The 19,689-nt window shown below is 52.5% G+C and overlaps 1 protein-coding gene across 1 annotated transcript; it reads right to left on the bottom strand.

Annotated features, from left to right (window-relative positions):
* Nucleotides 1–249: 249 nt before the first annotated feature.
* On the bottom strand, nt 250–18,972 carry TAS1R2 (taste 1 receptor member 2). The gene is made up of 6 exons (XM_026520176.2): nt 18,791–18,972; nt 16,663–16,963; nt 14,456–15,229; nt 9,594–9,803; nt 2,284–2,407; nt 250–1,172 (listed from the first exon to the last, which is right to left on the bottom strand). The coding sequence occupies exons 1-6, from the start codon at nt 18,970–18,972 to the stop codon at nt 250–252; spliced, it is 2,514 nt and encodes an 837-aa protein (XP_026375961.2).
* Between the last annotated feature and the right edge of the window lie 717 nt (nt 18,973–19,689).

Genomic DNA, 19,689 nt, shown 5'->3' on the forward strand with positions numbered 1-19,689 from the left:
CCTGGCAAGCCAAACAGCTATAGGAGAAGTGTGAATATTTTTAGGCATCCACCACCAGGTGCGTAAACATGGCCAGGATGCAGAGAACCTGGGGCAGGGCGGGGAGGGGCCAAATCAGAGCAGGGTGAGGAGGTGATAGTCAGGGATGGCATCCCTGTGCCCAGCTGGGGCTGAATAAGCAAGCCCCCCCCCCGGTCTCCATCCCCCAGAGTGGAGCCCTCCAGCCCCCTGGGCAGCCTGTGGGCAATGCTAGTCCTTCCGCATGGTGTAGCCCTGAATCATGCTGCTGAAGTAGACCTGCGTGTTACGCTCCGGGTAGAAAAGGACCATGTAGCATTTGGGACCAAAGTAGCCCAGGCTGATGCCCAGAAGGTTGAGAACAGTGACCAAGAGGTCCAGGATGGTGACCAGGACCCCCTCGTAGACAGACATGAAGGTGCAGAGGGAGATGGAGGAGGTGAAGTAGAAGGTCATGCAGAAGGTGATGAACTTGGCCTCGTTGTAGTTGGTGGGCAGCTCCTTGCCCATGTAGGCAAAGCTGAAGCCCGCCACGGACAGGAGCAGGTCCAAGCTGGTGTTGAGCAGCAGCGCCTTGCGGTAGTTGCAGGACAGAACTATGATCTTGGGGTCATCGGGGTCGGCGCGGGCGGTGGGGTTGGCGCTCATGACCAGCACGTTGCCCACCAAGATGACCACCTTGAGCACCGTGAAGGACGCCACGCAGACGTAGGGTCCATGGTAGCGCACCCAGTAGCCGTAGGCGCGTGGGAGGCGCCTGGCCATCTTGAAGATGCAGACGATCTGGAAAGAGCGCACGGTGATGCAGGAGATGCAGATGGTGAAGCAGAGGGTGAAGAAGGTCTGGCGGCAGAGGCACGTGAAGAACGTGGGCTGCCCTACATACATGGGCACCATGGCATACGCCAGCAGCAGCGGTATCAGCATCAGGAAGCACATGGGGCCCCCGGCCGAGCGAACCATGGGCGTGTGCAGGTGTCTCCAGAAGACCACCACGATGGCCAGGGTGCTGAGGAAGCCCAGGACGGAGAGCATGGCCACAATGATGGTGGATGCCTCGTGCCATTCAAGGAAGGCCAGCTGCCGCTTGAAGCAGGAGGTGTCATTCCTATGGGACCACTCGTAACTTGGGCAGGACTGGCAGTCGAATTCGTCTGCAAGAGCCCACGGCAGCTCCTGTCAGCCACACCCATCTTGCTAGCACCCACATCTTCTGCACCTGCACCAGGCCAGGTCTCAGAGGTGGGGGGCGGTGAGCTGAGGGCAACGCCTACAGTCCTAGCCACCCCTCACAGATCCACTGGCCCATCAGCTCCCCATTGCCACCCCATTTCACAGATGAGGAACATAAGGCTCAGCCAGGCAGCCAGGAAACCACTGAGTTACGGAGGTAAGATTTGAACTGAGGTTCCCTTGACTCAGATCTTAGCAACTGTAATTCCTTCCTTCCAAGACTTTACCCTCTGGTGGGATAGACATTCAAGCATTTAGTCAAAGAATTCATTTCAACAAATTCTTTTTCGAGCACCTGACATGGGAGGCCACAGACATGGATAAAACCTAGTCCCCCGCCTTCAGGCTACTGACCAACCAGGAGAGGAAAAGCATGTGAAATCGTTCAAACTTTTGTTGAGCACCTACTCTGTACCCTGGGCTCTGCTGGGCACATAAAAGGACTCTGGTAGATGGATATATCCACTTAATTGACTAATCAAGGAAGTCATGAAAAAAGTAATTTGAGCCCCAACTGTGAACCGTGCTCAACACTAATATGGACAGAGAGAAGACATTGTCTCCACCTTCCTGGAGTTTATGATCTATGGAGGAGATGTTAATTCTTCTAATCAAGGATGTTACTCAATAAATATTCACTGAGAAAAATTATATGCTCTGAACTACACTAGGCACTGGGAAGATAAAGACATAAATAAGATCCTGTCCCCATCTGCCAGAAACATTTCTTCTGTGGACAGAGATGTTCATTCATTCATTCATTCATTCATCCGTCCAGTGGACATTCTCTGGTCTGACACCCCTGGGCCCTCGGCTACATGTGTGTGGAGTGGGGATCAGTGACAGCTGATCAGCTCCCTAACAGTGTGCATTGAAGATTTTTCTCTACACCAGCTCCTAGGGAGATACACTGAAATCAGACAGGGTCCCTGGAGGAGACTCCAGAAACCCCCCGCCCAAAGATGAAGGGCTCTGAGAGCCCAGAGTGGGGTGGGGCAAGGCAGGGCAGGGGTGCGGGTCTGCAAGTCCTACCTGCAGTTCGGTTGAGGAAGGTGCCAGGAAGGCAGTCAAGACACTCAAAGCAGCAGGGATGGATGCCCACCGGCTTCTTCTTTTGCCCAGGGCGGCAGTCCTTGGAACACATGGACACAGGGATCTGGAGGGAAAAGGACAAGAGACCTGGAGCCCAACTAGCAGGATGCTCAGGGGAAGAAAACCTGGCCCCTGTCTGGGATGGGGAGGGAGCAGGGACTGCCATTAGAACTGGACCTTTGTAGGGACGATCTTAGTTTGGCCTCCCTGAGACCTAATTCACCTTCTTCAGGTTAACAGCACCCAACTGTTGAGACTGAGACTTTCTGAGGTTCCCAGGCAGATAAGATGTGACTCTGGGGCTGCTAGCAGTCACCTTGTCTCCACAGAGGGGGAACACTCCCAAGGAAGGAACTGAGATCTGGAGAGAGACCCTGGATCCATCCGTGCCTGAAGTCCTCATGGTCTACCCTTGGAGTGTTCAATGATGTCACCTTCTGCCATCTAAGAGTCTAATTAACACGGCCTTTGTGGAGGGGCAGGGGTTTTCAGATGAACAAGAGTGGGTAGGGAGTGGCCATGTCTATTGTTCTTACTGCTCTATTTCTAGAGAACAGAGGAGCCCCCACTGATGGTTTATTGAGCCCATGGATGAATTACAAACAGAGGGAACAGTAAGGACAATGAGGCATGGGAATGGAAGGGAGTCAGCATGCTCTGAGAGAAGGGTGGAGGGTGGGAGAGCCCCATCCTGAAGGCTCATGTGGGGGACACTAAGAATGGAGGGGCAGTGGGAAGCAATGATGGCGTCTGAGTGGGGGAGCAGCCTGATTAGATTCAGGTGGTACAAAAGTCATTTTGATGCCTAAATAGGAGGGTGTTACAAGAGCACACGTATGAAGGGCCAGGGCCCAGACAAGGGGAGCTACAGTAGGACCACTTGATCCCAGAGCCCCTCCCTTCTTGCCTCTGAGAGGTCACCTGTCTTCCTGCTCCACCCGTCATCCCTCCTGCTCACGGCCATCAGACGATATCTCCAGACGTCTTGTTCTCCTGCCTGCAGCTCCTTCTTGGATAAAACTCAGGGGCTCTCCATCAGCCAAAATGAAACATCTGATCCCCTGCCAGCCTCTCCAGGCTGTCGGCAGTCTCCTCTGCCTCCACGGGACCACACACACGTGCACACCAACACGCACAATCACCTTATCCAGACCTACACCTTACCACCCTTTTGCCATGGATTGTCCCCACCACCACCTTCCAAATTCATCTCTTCGCTATTCCCTAAGTAACTAACTTCATCCTACTCTTACTCATGGACTCTCAGCTTGCTATTCACTCACTCACTCACTCACTCATTCATTCATTCAAAAAGGTATTGAGCTCATACCGATGACAAGCACTGGGAATACAGCAGTGAACCAAATGAGGCCAAGTCTCTGTTCTTAAGGAATTAATACTTTCATGGGGAAAAGACACAACGCACATATAATATGTATCTTGACAGGCGGTGATAAATATCATGAGGGAAAGTCGTGCCATGCAGTGGGGATGGAAAGTGATGGAAGGGCTGATTGCAAATTCGAATGGGGTAGCAAGAATGGCCTCACTGAGCAGCTGACACTGGAGCAGAAACCTAAAAGCTGTGAGGGACCAAGCCAGGAAAAGATCTATGCAGGCTGAGGGAACAGCATATGCAAAGGCCCCGTGGCAGGGGGCACGTGGCATGGTCACTGAGCAGCAAGGGCGTGTAGCTTGAGCTTGATCAGGGCTGATCAACTCAAAGAGGTGGTGTCAAAATACTTGGGCTTTTACTCTGAGTGAAATGAGAAACTATGAGAGGATTCCATGCAGACGAGTGACAGGATCTGACTTCCTTTTAACAGGGATGTCCTGGGTTCCATGTTGAGTTTAAATTGTGAGGGACAAGAGCAGAAGCGAGGGAGCAGGTAGAATACTGTCACAATAGCCCAGGTGAGAAACAGTGGTGGCTCCAGCTAAATAGGCAGCAGCAGAACAGAGGAGAAGAGGTCAAAACACTTCTGAAAGAAACTAAGACCCAAGTAAATGGAAAGACATTCCACATTTATGCCTTGGAAGACTTAACATGGTGAAAATGTCAATAGCACCCAAAGCAATCTACAGATTTAATGCAACCCCTATCAAAATCCCAGTGATTTTTTTTTCAGGAATAGAAAAACCCATCCTAAAATTCAGATGCAATCTCAAGAGACCTGAATACCCAAGGTACTCTTAAAAAAAGAGCAAAGCTGGAGGACTCGCATTTCCTGATTTCAACACTTACTACAAAGCTACAGTAATCAAAGCAACGTGGTTATGGCATAAAGACAGACATACAGACTGATTAAATAGAATAGAGAGTCCTGACACAAACCCTCACACATAAGGTCAAATGATTTTTGACAGGAGTTGCAAGACCATTCAGTGCGGGAAAGATCGTTTTTCCAATGCATGGTGCTGGGAAAACTGGATATCCACATACAAAAGAATAACGTTGGACCTAACACCATATACAATTACCTGAAAATGGATCCATGACTTGAATGGGAGACTTAAAACCATAAAAACAACTAGAAGAAAACAGAGGACACAAATTTCATGATGCTGGATCTGGCAGTGATGTCCTGGATAGGACTTCATGAAAATTTAAAACTTCTGTCCATCGAATGACACTACCGAGAAAGTGAAAAGGCAACCCACAGAATGGGAGACAATATTTGTAAATCATATATCTGACAAGGGATTAATATCCAGAACATATAGAGAACTCCTAGAACGTAATAACTCAATTCAAAAATGGACAAAGATCTTGAGTAGAGATTTCCCCAAAGAAGAGATACAAGTGAAAAATAAGCACTTGGAAAGATGTTCAATTAGTAATTAGTAGAGAAATGAAAATTAAAACCACAGCGAGAGACCACCTCACACCCATTAGGATGGCTACTACCAGGGGCGCCTGGGTGGCACAGCGGTTAAGCGTCTGCCTTCAGCTCAGGGCATGATCCCGGCGTTATGGGATCGAGCCCCACATCAGGCTTCTCTGCTATGAGCCTGCTTCTTCCTCTCCCACTCCCCCTGCTTGTGTTCCCTCTCTCGCTGTCTGTCTCTATCTCTGTCAAAATAAATAAATAAAATCTTTAAAAAAAAAAGGATGGCTACTACCAAAATAATAATAATAATAATAATAATAATAATTAATAATAATAATAATAACAGAACATAAGCAGTGTTGGCGAGGGTGTGGAGGAACTGGAACCTCTTGTCTGTGGCTGGGAATGTAAAATGGTGCGGCCGCTGTGGAAAACAATATGGCGGTTCCTCAAAAAATTAAAAAGAGAATAAAGTCATGATCCAGTTTCCACTTCCAGGTGGATACGCAAAATAATTGAAAGCAGGGTCTCAAAGAGATAGTTGCACACCCATGTTGATAGCAGCATTATTCACAATAGCTTAAAGGTAAAAGCCACCTGAGTGTGCCCATTGATGGATGAATGGATAAGCGAAATGTGACATTTTTTTATTGGATTATGATTATTCATAGTCATAATCCATTGATTGAATGGATTATTCAGTCTTAAAAAGGAAGGCAATTCTGACACACGCTACAAAATGAATGAACCTTGAGGACATGATGCTGAGTGAAATAAGCCAGTCACAAGAACTGGCTTACTGAGTAATTCCATTCATAGGAGATCCTTAGTCAAACTCATAGAAACAGAAAGTAGAACAGTGGTTTCCAGAGCTGGGGAGAGGTGGGAATGGGGAGTTAGTGTTGAACAGGTGTAAAGTCTCCATTCTGAAGATGAAGAGTGCGGGAGGTGGAGGCTGGTGGTGCTAGCACAGGAATGTGAATGCACCTACTACCACTGACCTGTGCACTTTCAGATGGTGTAGATGTAAACTATTTATGTGTATCTTGCCACAATAGAAAAATTTGGAAAAAATTGGTTTTTTTAACCATAATTTCCATTTTTAATTACGTAAACTATTTATGTATATCTTGCCACAATAGAAAAATTTGGAAAAAATTGGTTTTTTTAACCATAATTTCCATTTTTAATTAATATATACCGAAGCTTCTAGAATGCAGTGAACACAGTACTTAGAGGGATAGACACAGCCCTAAATGCCTACTGAAAAGAGAAGAAAGCTCTCAAGTCCTTAGCGTTTACTATCTCACAGGTTACGTTTACACTTCTCTCCATCAGGGGTTGGTCTACACGGAGCTAGATCACTCTGGCATTCCTCAGTACCTCATGCTGGTCCGCTGTATCCACAGCATCGCACTCATTGAATCTGGTGAGTGGGAAGTAGCAAGTACTCTTTATGCCCCACCAGGACATGAATCCTTAGGGATCAGGATAAACCTTTCAAAGATTCAAAGGGGGCCTGCCACACTGGTGATGCTTTTAGGGGTCCCGTGGTCTGGGGAATGCCAAGACATCCTCTCAACGCTAAAGGACGAGTCATTACCTCTTACACCTCATACCATTAAACAAGTATGGCCCTTGATGGACCTCTCCAGGTGGGGGACATTAATTGCTCTTGGCGATACTGCTCCAACCCACATTTAGCAGGCGGCTCAGATGGCTTCTGCTTTCAAGGTAGAGAATGACAAGCTTACAAAAAGATTCTGAAGGCGGCCCTGGGTGCAGGGCGCGCTCTCCTTGCCACTCGGGCCGTCTGGGCAGGCAGATGTGTCGACGCGAACATCACGTGCAGAGGACAAGATGGGCAAGCCCTAGGAAGAGAGTTGCATGGTGCCGCTACAACACGCCTTCCACAATGTACAACTCACTGTTTGCAAATCAGCTCCCGTGTCCTGCTGGGCCTTTGTGGGAAATGAGCACGTGGCCTCAGGACCTCAAGTGACCCTCAGATGCACGGAGTTGTGGGGTCGGGCAGGAGGAGTGGCAGGTCCCCATGCAATGGAAAGGATGCACTTTGGATGAGGCCAAAGCAGAGCCAGGGGGAACAAGTACATTCCTCAAACCTCTGTGTCTCGTGTGAATGCCAATCCAAGAACGCAGGGAGTCATAAAAACCAGACAGAAAGGATGAGGCCTCCAGCACAGGTCGGCTGGCCTCTGCCCTTGTCACCCCAGGGCTCACACAATGGGCCACAGATAGAGCGCCCACAGTGTCAGGGATGGAGGGTGTGGGTATGAGTGCAGCAGTGTGGGCCCCTCTCTCCATGGTCGGCGTAGCTATAGCCACTGCCAAGCACCTAACCTTCCAGCCCAGAGACCGCGCTGAGCCCTGGATTTGCTTCCAGTCTACGTACACCCTGGCATGTCTACCACATCGGGTGTCTTCTTCCCTGGAGGGAGCACTGATGCGTCCGTGTAAGAACTCGCCTCCCCCGTCCTCAGTGGGGTGCCACGATCCGAGGCCAGAGGGACTGAATGAGTTACTATCATGGGTCCCCCCAGAACATCACCTCAGACAAGAGACCCCTTATATGGCAAAGGGGGTGTGACATGGGCATGTGACCCCCAGATCCACTGATCCCAACATATGCCATGTCACCTGGAAGTACCAGGCCTAATGAGATGATGGAATGGCATACTAAGGGTTCAGGTAAGGTCCAGCTTGGGGACAACACCTTGAGGGTAGGGCCACTGCCCTTTAGGATGAGGTATAAACATGGACTGGGAGGCTGGTATATAGCACTGTGGCCCCAACAGCTAGAATACGGGGGTCCAGCAACCACGGGGTGGAAGGATTAACCACACTCACCATGGTTCTCGGGGGCTCCCTATGGGGCTGGTGCGTCTCATCCCCACAAGCCTGGACTCTGCTAGAACACAGGTTCTGGTCTCCAAAGAGGGAATACTTCCACCAGCAGACAAAAGAGGCTGTCTGGTCCCCCCTTGGTCATTTCAGGGGCCTGATGTCAGTGAACGAGACAGCCAAGGAAGGAGGAGGTAACTGACTTGGATTCATGTGAGCAGCTAGGTGGCTGGTACTCAAGGGGAAAGGAAGGAGTAGGCCTGGAATCCGGGAGATTGGCCACGGTGGCCCAGTCCCCACCGCCGCTGGACACCTGCCACAGCCACAGGCCAGCAAGGACAAGGCAACCACGGGCTCAGACACCTGGGGATGAGTGTCTGGATCACCCCAGCAGCCAAGTGGCTGAGGGTGAAGGACACTCCACGATGGGTGGCAGAAGGGAGACATGAGGAGTAGGGGCTCCACCTGGGACCCCGCTAAGGCAGCAGGGCCTGTGGGGGGTCCGCTCAGCTCCCACCAGGGGGACTGGGCTGGCTGCTGCCCTCAAAGCCCCACCCCACGGGCCAGGGGAAAGACAACACCACAGTGAGCGCAGCGAGGAATGGACGTCTCTGTGGACTCCCTCACATCTCAAACCTCCTTTTATTCCTGCCACAGCCACAGTAACCACTTTGTGTGGATGCTACCTGTCAGCACCTCACCTAAGTGACATTCAGTCTCTTTCGCTCTCTGCCCTGGGGCCAGGGTGTGAGATGCTCGTGGGAAACTGCTGGGCACTCACACACGTGTGACCAGGAAGCACGAGAGAGTCGAAGCCCCGTGGGGAGACCCTTGACCTATGGTGGGTGGGGGGTGGTACAGACCCGTGGATCCATCCCATCCTCTTCCCTCCCTTGGGGACAATTCTAAAGTGGTCCTTCAGAAGGTCCTGGTAAGACTGAGCTCACAGCAGCGTCCAGCTTGAGAACTTTTCCTTCTACTGACGTTCCCTGTGTCCCTAACGAGCTCTCCCCCATCACCTACTCCTGTTGCCATGGAACATACCCTGGAATAAACTATCTGCATGTAAACTCTTGCCTCAGGCTCTGCTTTCTAAGAGAAACCCAGGCAAAGACACTGTTATTTGTTGAATCGCCTTCCCCCAAAATTCATAGATTGAAGTCTGGACCCTGAGGACCTAAACTGTGACCTTATTTGGAAATAGGATCATTGCAGATGTAATTAGTTAAGATGAGGTCCTATTGGAGTGGGGTGGGCCCGTACTCCAATACGACTGATGTCTTTATAAAAGGGGAGATTGGGAGACAGACCCACCTGCAAGGAGAAACGTTCACTTGGCACAGCCCCTGAGTCCCTGGGTCCTGAGGAGCCAGAAAGCCCTAGACATCCCCAGTGCTTAGTCACTGGGAGGGACAGGGCCCAGACGTTCCCCCCACAAATAGAGACCCCACCGGCTGTTGATAAGGGATCTCAGGTCCGAAGCACCCGGGCCACCCCAGCTCCAGCCAGCGCCCAACCCCAGGCCCTGGCTCCCCTGGAAGCCATCGGAGAGCTGACCGTGTTGTCGGCGGTGTGCCAGGACACGTTGCGGGTGGTTTTCAGCTGCCGCAGCACAGGGTAGTAGGAGGCGATGCTCTGAAACGGGTTCTGGCTCAGGTCCCACTGCCACTGGATGACCTCCAGACTCATGAGCACGTCCCCTTGCTTGTCGAAAAAGATTTCGTGGCCCAGGAGGCTGAAGTTGACCTTCCAGATTTCCTGAAGCAGCTACAGGGGCCAAAGGGAAAGGAAGGGAGGCTGGCATCAAGCCTGGGCCATGCCTGGGGGAAGTTCTCCCACCCCCCTAGCCTTGATTCCCACACCTGCCCAAGGGCGCTGTAGGAGTGTACAGGTGGCCGTCCAGGAGGCAGTGGCTGAGCGCGCTGGCTCTGGAGTCAGATACCTCTGGGTTTAGACACCAACTCTGCCACCCGCTTTGAGGCCTTGGACCTGTCGCTTGACCTCTGTGAGCCCCAGTTTCCTCTTCGGCAAAGTAGGACAACAAAAACCTTGTCTCCTGGGCTCTGAAGCCATCAGTGAGTTTACCTATGGTGGGAACTGAGGACAGTGCCTGAAAACCAGTAAGTACTCACGTCCGGCCCAGGTGTTGATTGTATTCCTTTTCCCTAGAAGTCACCTCGGCCATCCCTGGGGTACCTATCACCTGGGCTCCAGAGCCCGCTGCCTCTCTCACCCGCAAGGGCCGGCTTGAACCTGCCCCTGCCCCCTGGGTGTTTCCTGCCTCCCCACCGCTAGAAGCCACTCTCCAGTCTCTCCCCATGCCATCCCCCATCACTCCGAGTATGCAGAAGCTGGTACAAACTGGAACATGCTTTGGACTGGGCATCATTTGGCCTGAATTCCAATCTGAGCTCTTTTCTCAATGTGCTGTGTGACTTTGGGCAAGTCACTGAGCCTCTCTGAGCTGGCCCCAAAAGAGCTTCCAGCTCGATCAATCTGGCTCCTAGATTTTCCCTCCATAAATGAAAGAGTCTATTGGGCTATATCTTGGGGGCCCGGAGCTCACCTCTCCTCTGGGTCCGACAGACAGATAGTCAAGGAAACCGGGCCCTAGCCCTCTTCCCACCCTGTCCAGGGAGCGAGGTCCTGAATCTGGAAGCTTCTCTGGCATTTGCACATGTTGCTAGGACTGAGGGCAATGGTCTTGGGAGCTGAGAGGAGGGAGGCTCCTCCCAGGTGGTAGGTCTCTGGACGGGGTTCAAGATGGTGAAGGTCCGCGGGGAGCCAGGTCCTGGTGTCCAGGTCATATCCCCATACTGACATGGCTGGGCCAGGCTGAGCAACCTGGGATTCCAGGGCTCCAAGGTAGGCAGTCAGAAAGTATTGTCCCTGGGATGGCTGGGTGGCTCAGTTGGTGAAGCATCTGCCTTTGGCTCAGGTCATGATCCCAGCGTCCTGGGATCAAGTCTCACATTAGGCTCCTTGCTCAGTAGGGAGCCTGCTTCTCCCTCTGCCTGCCACCTCCCCTGCTTGTGCTCTCTCCCTCTCTCTGACAAATAAATAAATAAAATCTTTTGGAAGGAAGGAAGGGAGGAAGGAAGGAAGGAAGGAAGGAAGGAAGGAAGGAAGGAAGGATAAGCAGGGAAGGAAGGAAAGAAGGAAGAAAGGAAGGAAGAGAAAGAAAAAGAAGAAAGAGAAGAAAGAAAGAAAAAGAAGAAAGAAAGAAAGAAAGAAAGAAAGAAAGAAAGAAAGAAAGAAGAGAAAGAAAGAAAGAAAGAAAGAAAGAAAGAAAGAAAGAAAGAAAGAAAGAAAGAAAGAAAGAAAGAAAGTTCCTGCCACTCTCCTGAGTGGGAGGAGGCCTGGACTATCATCGTCCAGACACTGGTGTCAGAAATGAATGCAGACAAAGAGGAAGACATTCAGCTTCTCTCTGCACCAGGTCCCAGGCACACAGCATGGTCAGTCCTCTCCAGAACTCAGCAAGGTGCATATCATTCCTTCTATTCACACATGAGAAATCCCTGGCTCCGAGATATCCCATAACTTGCCCAAGGTTGCACAGCTAGTGGTGGCAAAGCTGGGATTCAAACCCAGGTCAGCCTGGGTACAAAGCTCGGCCTCCCAACAGATGCACAGATGGGCCGTGGCTGCGATGCTGGGCGGACCGAGGCAGAGAGAAGGGCGCAGCCGAGAGCGAGTGAGGATGGCGAGCAGGTGACCATGACCAAGCGTGCCGTCCTGGCTGGCCGGTGGCTGTGAGAGCCCCAAGGGCCCCATCCTCATCCCCATTTGGAAAACGAAAGGATTGGACCCTAAGAGTCTGAGAAGACCTTGCAATCCCCACCCTCTGTGATTCCATACCCTGCCGAACATTGCCCAGGGACTGCCCAGCCCTCTCCCATTCACCAGCCTGGATTTCCCCAGCCTGACCCTGAGCACAACCCCACCCCCCATCACCACGGCCGGGTGTCCTCCCCGCCTCCAACCACGAGTCTCCCGTCACCCAAGGCCTCTCCCTCTGCCTCACCCCTCCACCCCAGAGCTGCCCTCCCCTCTATCGCCCCTGCCCCCGCCCTTGTGCATCACCAGCCCCCAGCCACTCCCTAGCTGGGTGACCATCACATCGTTGAACCTGCATGTGGGAGAGCAATCACCGAGTAACAGTGTCTACTCACAGCCTACCTGGGGGTAGAGGGCAATTCACACAAAGGGGTTAGCACACGGTAACTGCTCATTCGATCAGTTCATTCATTCATTCAATAAACATTCACTGAAAGTCATCTCTGAGCCAAACCCAGTTCCAGCAGCTGGGGCTACTGCACGGAATAGGATTGAAAGGTCTCTGCTCTCTCAGGCTTACGTGTGGGGGGAAGGGGGAGGCAGGGTAGAGAGTAGCCAATAAACAAGTAAGGAAGTAAACACGATAAAATAATTTGGGGTCAGTGTTATGACAAAAATCAGCAGGGTGGCGTGGCATGACCCAGCCATGGTGGAGGGTCCCGCACAAGTGGGTCTGTTAGGACAAAGGGGAGGGACAGCTGGAGCCCAGCTCACCCCCCTCCAAGCCACGCTCCTGGGGTAGGGCGGCGTCCATCCTGAGCAAAGTGGCTCATGGTCTAACGGGTCCGCACAAAAGGGCATTGTTTCCTAATTCCCACGGTGACACTGTTCGCACCAGTGGAGATCCTGGGGGACATCCACAGAGGGAGTGCTGGGCTCCCTGCTTCTGTCTCTGTCCCCCCTCCACCTCAACCCCAGATGGCTGGTTGGATCACCTCAAAAACAGCATCTCCGCGCTTGGCTTGGAACTCTCCGTGGGCTCCTACTGAGTCCGGAACAAAGCGCCACCTCCTTCATCTGGCACGTGATGCCCTCCAATGTCACCTGCAGCTCCCCTAGTGCCCTGTCCTTTGGCCTCAGTGGCCTGACCACACGACCAGGCCACCACTCTCTTCTTGGAATGTCCAATGCCTTCCTGACCCCTCTCGCTCCCAGTGATGCCCCCTGAACACCTCCCCGGCCCCTGAACACACAGTGCAACTCTGACCCCCTGCTGCAGAGACGGATCTTACTGGCTTTTCTCGTCCCTCCTAGGGTGAGGGTCTGCTGCTCCCACAGTGCCCAGCCAGGGCCTAGAAGTTAGCTCAGTCAACGTGTTGTGTTCTGATTGCTATGATCGGAGCTCTTGGGTCTCCACTGTTAGGAGAAGAAAGAAGTCGACTGGTCCTTCATCACAGCCACTGCACTCGTGGCTGGGAGAGCTGCAGAGCGCGGTGGGAACACCATGGTGGGGTCAAAGGGCCGACCAGCGTTCAAAGCCATGGTCTGCCGCTTACCACTAAAACCTTCCCCGATGGGTCACCTTGACTCCCTGTCTCAGTCTTCCTATCTGTAGACTACCACCCTCGCAGGATGGCCACGAGTTGGGCGATGTATACCAGGGGCTCAGTGCCTACAACTGAGGCTCGAAAGACAGTAAAACACTCGTGACAATTATGTATATTAACGCAGCAGCACATGCAATAAAATAGAATATTTTGCTGGCTGGCACAAGAATTCCTTTTAAAGAATAATTGCATTTTTCAAAAAAATAAGCACTTAGAGTTGCAAAGTTAGGCTCTGAGATTATGGGGCAGAGAGGTACAAATAAATAGATGAAGAGAAGGGGGAATTTTTGAAAGAGCGAACTCAATTGCTCTGTGAAGGAAGTGAACAGATATTCAGAGTTGGGGGATCAGGAAAAGCGAGGAAGGGGAGAATAAAGACAGAATATAGGCAAGGGTTGGGGGAGTGCTTGAACCCCAAAGTATGAAAAAGCCAGGGAGCCATTCAAGCACAGAGATGCTGGATAGCAAGGTATGAAGTGAACATCTCTGATGTAAATCCCCTGTGCTCCTCCAGACCCCTGGGAAAACCTTCTACCCCCGGGAAGACTTCATAGTTTGGGGTGTGTGTGTGTGTGTGCAAATCAGAAAAACACAGATTTAAACTCCGAGTCTGAATCCAGACAACACAAAGCTGGGACAAGAGAAGATGCATAAGCCAGAAGCAGGGCCTGAGAGAGCAGACGGAATACACAGGTCCACCCCCAAGGCCTTCAGCCTGGAGAGAGACGGCAGGGGACCTGGGGTGCCCACTGCCTGCCAGGCTTCCTTCCAGGGAATTTCACCCAAATCTCCTCCCATCTTGGATGGCAATGATTACATTAATACAAAAAGGAGTTTTGTCACCATGAAGGACTTCTGTCTGGTTCTATGTGTCTGGAGGCAGGGCATGGTCCCATGGCCTCTCCCACCAGTTTGCCCAGAACCCAGCAGAAGACGGGAAGGCCAGCACAGAGCCCGTGCACCTGGCGGTCTCCATGGCAACCACTCCACGCCTGACCGCGGGGCCCTGACTGTCCGTGGGCGGGGCCTTACCTGCCAGGGGTAGACCACCCTCTTGGAGCAGGCAGTCTGGGTGCAGCGCAAGAGGCTGTGTAACGCGTGGGCCACGGCGTAGACGGCCGAGTACACGCTATAGACCACGCGCTCGCCGGAGAGCGTGAGGATGGTGTTGAAGGACGCTGCGGTGTCCTGGCAGGTGTCGCACTCCTGGTTGCAGGTGGCCCCCAGGCTGGTCCTGTTGGGCTCGGGCGGCCCGGCCTGGGCGGGGCGCATGCGGAACTCGCTAAAGCCCGGGATGGGCACGCTCTGGGTGGTGATGCCCAGGAAGGTGCCCGTGTTGCGAAGCTCGGTGAGGTTGTGCAGGACCGGGTCGATGGACCAGGACTCAGAGGCGATCCACACGGCGCCCGTGAAGTTCTGGCGGAGCACCTCGCGGAAGAAGTTGTGCAGGACCAGGTCGGGCGAGAACAGGACCACGATGCGTGCCGAGCTCTGCTGTAGCTTGTCCACGATGGCCTCCAGGCGCTGGTGCTCCCACTGCGTCATCTCCAGGTTGGGCTGTGGCATGGGCAGCGTCTCCTGGAAGGCAATGCAGATGTCGCGGGTGGCCAGACGCTCGTTGAGCAGCTGGCTGTTGTAGCGGCCATAGTCGTCGCTGCTCACCAACACGATGATCCAGTTCCAGCGGAAGTGAAGCATGAGCTGCACCATGGCCTCGATCTGGTGATCTGCACCCGGCACCGTGCGCAGCAGGGCTGGGAAGAGCTGCTTGTTGCGCAGCTCGTCGCTCGTGGCACTGTAGGTGATCTGCCGGAGGGGACCGCCGCCAGCATGAGCGAGGGCCTCCCTAGGCCACCGTCGCCCCACCTGCCCCCACAGCACCCCCCCCCATCCTTCCCCCTGTGGTCTCTGCTGAACATGGCAGTCGGGTGACCCGGCACGCACCTGTCAGTCACCTTACTTCTCTGCTCAAAACCCTCCAATGGCTCCGAAAGTCACTCAGGGACAGCCAGAGTCCTAGTGGCCCCCAGAGGGCTCCATCACTGTCCCCAGCCCTCTCCTCTCCGACCTCATCTCCTCCTACTCTCCCCCGGGGTCCCGCTTCTGCTCCCAGGTTCTGTGAATGCACCAGGCACCTGCTGGCCTCTGCATTCTCTGCCCCCTCGTCCCAGAGGGCTCTTCTAGCCACCCTCACCTCTTCACCTGCCTCAGGTCTTGGTCCAGTTGTCAACGAGACCTGCCTGACCACCCTGCTGGAAACTGCAGTCCCCTCTACCTGTTCCACCTGCCCACCGACCTGTCCAGCCTCCCGGACCCTGCTTGCCTTTCAGTTCTGTGCACTGAACTCCTCACTTTCCCGCAGCATTATCACGTGGTTACTGACATGGCCTGTCTCTCCCGCTAGGAGATAGGCTCTTACATTTTGTCCCCTGCTGTATCCCCAGCCCGACAACGGCACTTAGCACAGGAGGTGCTCAATAAATATTGGTTAAGTGAATGAAAGAATGAGGTTAGTCCCGGACTAGATGTCTCACATAAGCATATTAACATTTACTAAGCACCTACTATGTGTCAGACCCTTGGTGCTTTACATAATAAAAATGATGGCAAAAATTATAGTATTTTTAACTACCTACTATGGGCTGGCTTCCTGTGCCTTAACGCATAAAAACTTTAGACCAATTCTGGTTGAGGCATTTTTAATCATGATGACGATGACACTTACAATAATAGCACTAATACTAATGGCCCTTTTTCGAGGACCTGCTCTGTGGCAGATCCTCTGCTAGGCAACTGTACAGGATAACCATGAGCACTTTCTGAGTCTTCGTTTTTGTGCCAAGTGCTTTACCTAATGACCACTGCAGCGCTGACGAGCTACCGTACCACACAAACTCCTACCGAGGTTAAATCCTTTAACCTTCAGACAGTCCTGGGATGGAACTCTTACCATCCCATTTTACAGGTGGGGAAGCTGAGGCTCGGAAGGATTAAGAGATTTTCTCAAGGCCTCACCATGGCCAAGACTCAGAGCCAAGATGCACGCCCAGGTCTGTCTGCCTCCAAAGCCTGAGCTCTTAACCCACCAGCCGGGCTGCCTTCGCAGGGCCGGGGTTGACATCCCAACTCTGCTTCCTGCCTCCTCCTAGCCCCCATGACTAGTGGGGGAAGTGAGTCCTCTGGACAACCCCTCCTCCGCACCCTCCCCTGCTCCTTCCCCCAGGAGCCAGGGGCCTCACCTGGGGAAGGAGGAAGAGGGAGAGGAAGTGGGCCACAGTTGCGGTGGATTCGGAGTTGTCAGGGCCGATGACGGCCACCACACGGGGCACATAGTGGCTGTAGTCCTCCTGGATGGGCAGGGAATAGTCCTCCTGAGCCAGGAAGTAGAGCACGGGCTGCACGTTGTTGGAGATGTAGCAGATATCCACCATCTCGTAGCCCAGCAGCACACCCGGCAGGAGGTGGCTATGGTTGTTGATCTCCTCCACTGCGAAGCGCATGGCCTGCAGGAGGTTGTAGCCCAGCACCTTCATTTCATACCTGCGGGAGCCACACGGGGCGGGGGGTGCAGGTCCACAGTGAGAAGGGGCAGGGATAGGAGAGCCAGCTTGTCCCTTCTGCCTCCCATAAGAAATCCAGGAGTTGTCTGAGAAGGAGCCTCTCCAGAAGATTGTGGCATTTTTATCACATCATGGTCGCCACACCGTACCACAGCTCTAGAATCACCATCATCCCTATGACCACCTCTCATACTATGATCTTTGTGCCTACCATCAGTCACTACCATTGTCACCACTACCACCCTCCTATGATCTCTATCACTGCTCTATCAATGTCCACCAATGTGATCACCATTACCCACTACAATCTCTGTCGTCACTCTCATTGCTGTCACACTGTCAAACCTACTATTCCTATGAACAATACCATCACCTCTGCCATCACTAAAACCATATATCTGTGACCACCACGACCAATACCACCATCACCACCACTGCCATCACTACCACTGTCACCATCATCATCTTCATCACCATCATTACCATCATCTTCACCACCACCACTATCCTTACCACCAGCAACATCACCATCATCGCCATCATCATCTTCACCATCATTACCATTATCTCATCACCACCATCACCACCACTGCCACCAATACCACCATCATCACCATCACCATCATCACCATCATCATCTTCATCACCATCATTACCATCATCTCATCACCACCATCACCACCACTGCCACCAATACCACCATCATCACCATCACCATCATCACCATCATCATCTTCATCACCATCATTACCATCATCTTTATCACCACCATCACCACCACTGCCACCACTACCCCCATCATCACCATCATCTTCATCACCATCATCACCATCATCATCTTCATCACCATCATTACCATCATCTTCACCACCACCTCCATCCTTACCACCACCACTAGCAACACCATCACCACCACCACCATCATCATCATACTCTTCACCATTTGCATTATCATCAGTATTACTGCTATCAACATTATCAGCATCACCAACCCTACCACCGTCACTTCACGGAACTCCCCATCATCATCACAGTCATCAGAACATTCAATAATGTGCCCAGTCCCATCACTGGCACCATCACCCTCACCATTCTCAAATCAGCATATAACCTTCCCCCACATCGCAGAAAGGGTGCATTTCTTAGAGTCAGTCCTTTATCATCTTTTGCACACTCCTTCCTTTATCTCTCTCTCTCAAAATGCCTTCACCCTCTCTGCACCAGGTCACTAATTCATAGTCCTATGCTTCCATAAAGATAGCCCACCTAATCTCGAATGATGCTGCCACCCCGTGGGGCTCACAGGGGAAGGGTAGGTAAAGGAAATCCCTTCCAGTCCTGGAAGCATCCCCACCCACCTAACCACAGCCCTAGGGAAATGCAAACCTTCCCCTCCAGTCTGAGAACCTCCTACAGAAAAACCACATTTCTGCTTTCCAAAGGCATAACCCTTGGTTTCTAGACTGGGCCCTGACGTGGACTCACTTGCCAAAGTAGGTGGGGGTGGTTTTGATAGTCCCTACAACCCCTCCAGGCTCAAATATCCTGTAACTCTTTATTAAGAGATGTGACGTTGGGACAACCAGGTCTCTGTGTTTCAGAACACAATTGCTGCGGATCTTGGTAACATGAACTGTGGGTTCTCCCTGCGGGCCAGTGGGGATAATCCAGGATGGGGGGTTGGCAATGAATGAGGAGGAGCATTTCGAACCCTGGGTCCTGGCCTGGTCCCCTGAGGACCACAGGATCAGCACAGGCTTCCCACCCCACCCCCATCACCACTTCCAGCCTCACACTGGAGACTCACTCCTTGCACTGGGGCACCTGCAGGAAGTTGAGGTGGACGATGCCCTTCACGTTGGCATGGAGGGTGAAGAGGCCACCCAGAAGGTAATCCCCAGCCAGGTAGAAGTCTGAGTTCTCAGCCGGCACAGCCAGGACCTGCAGCAGGATGAACAGGAAGCAGACCGCCCTGGCCCGGGGTTCCATGGCTGGGAAGTGGGGGTCCCTGGAGGTGGCCCTGCCTCATCAGAGAGCTGGCAGCTTGACACCAGGGGATTTGCACAGACATTTACATAATGACTGCTCTGCTATGGCTCATGGGGCAGGGAAAGCACCTGGGACAGGTGGAGAGGTTTGAGAACTCCGGGGGAAAAGGAGGAGGCTGGAACTAGGATGATCCCTTCCTAGGGCATGTTGGGACCTGGGTGGTCTGGAAGACCCCCACCTGGAAGTAGAGAAAGCATGTCCTGCTAACTTGGACACTCCCTAGCCTTCTGCCACTGAGTTGAGGACAGGTCTCATGCCCCTAATGTTTCTGACACTTGGGAGTCAAGGACACAGATACTCACCCAGGAGACAGAGTAGGCTGGCAAATGGAGCCCGAGCTTTAGAGCCAGATCAAGTGGAGCCTGGCATATAGTAATTCATGGCATGTGACCCACAGCAGGTGTTCCAGAAGTAGCAGCCGTTGTCAATAAGAACCAGGCACCATGCTGCGTGCTTGCCATTCACCATCTCGTTTAATGCTCGCAATAACCAGGACTGTTACCAGCCCCATTTCACAGATGAGGGAACTGAGGCACAGAGAAGTTAAGAAACCCGCCCAGGGTTGCACAGCCAGCAAAGCTGGGATTCAAATCCCACAGTCAGATTCTAGGGCCTGGCTCTTAATCGCCATGATATATTACATCATGAAGTTATTTC

This window comes from Ursus arctos, unplaced genomic scaffold (assembly GCF_023065955.2).
Source record: "Ursus arctos isolate Adak ecotype North America unplaced genomic scaffold, UrsArc2.0 scaffold_32, whole genome shotgun sequence".
In the NCBI taxonomy this organism is placed as follows: domain Eukaryota; kingdom Metazoa; phylum Chordata; class Mammalia; order Carnivora; family Ursidae; genus Ursus; species Ursus arctos.

Bases quoted from the DNA above. Each gene is read 5' to 3' on its own strand.
- TAS1R2 (XM_026520176.2), bottom strand. From the start codon at position 18,972: ATGGAACCCCGGGCCAGGGCGGTCTGCTTCCTGTTCATCCTGCTGCAG. The intron at 16,964-18,790 runs GTGAGTCTCCAG...TGGCTCCCGCAG, and splicing joins CAGGTGCCCCAGTGCAAGGA to GTATGAAATGAAGGTGCTGG. The intron at 1,173-2,283 runs GTAGGACTTGCA...GGGCTCTTGCAG, and splicing joins CTTCCTCAACCGAACTGCAG to ACGAATTCGACTGCCAGTCC.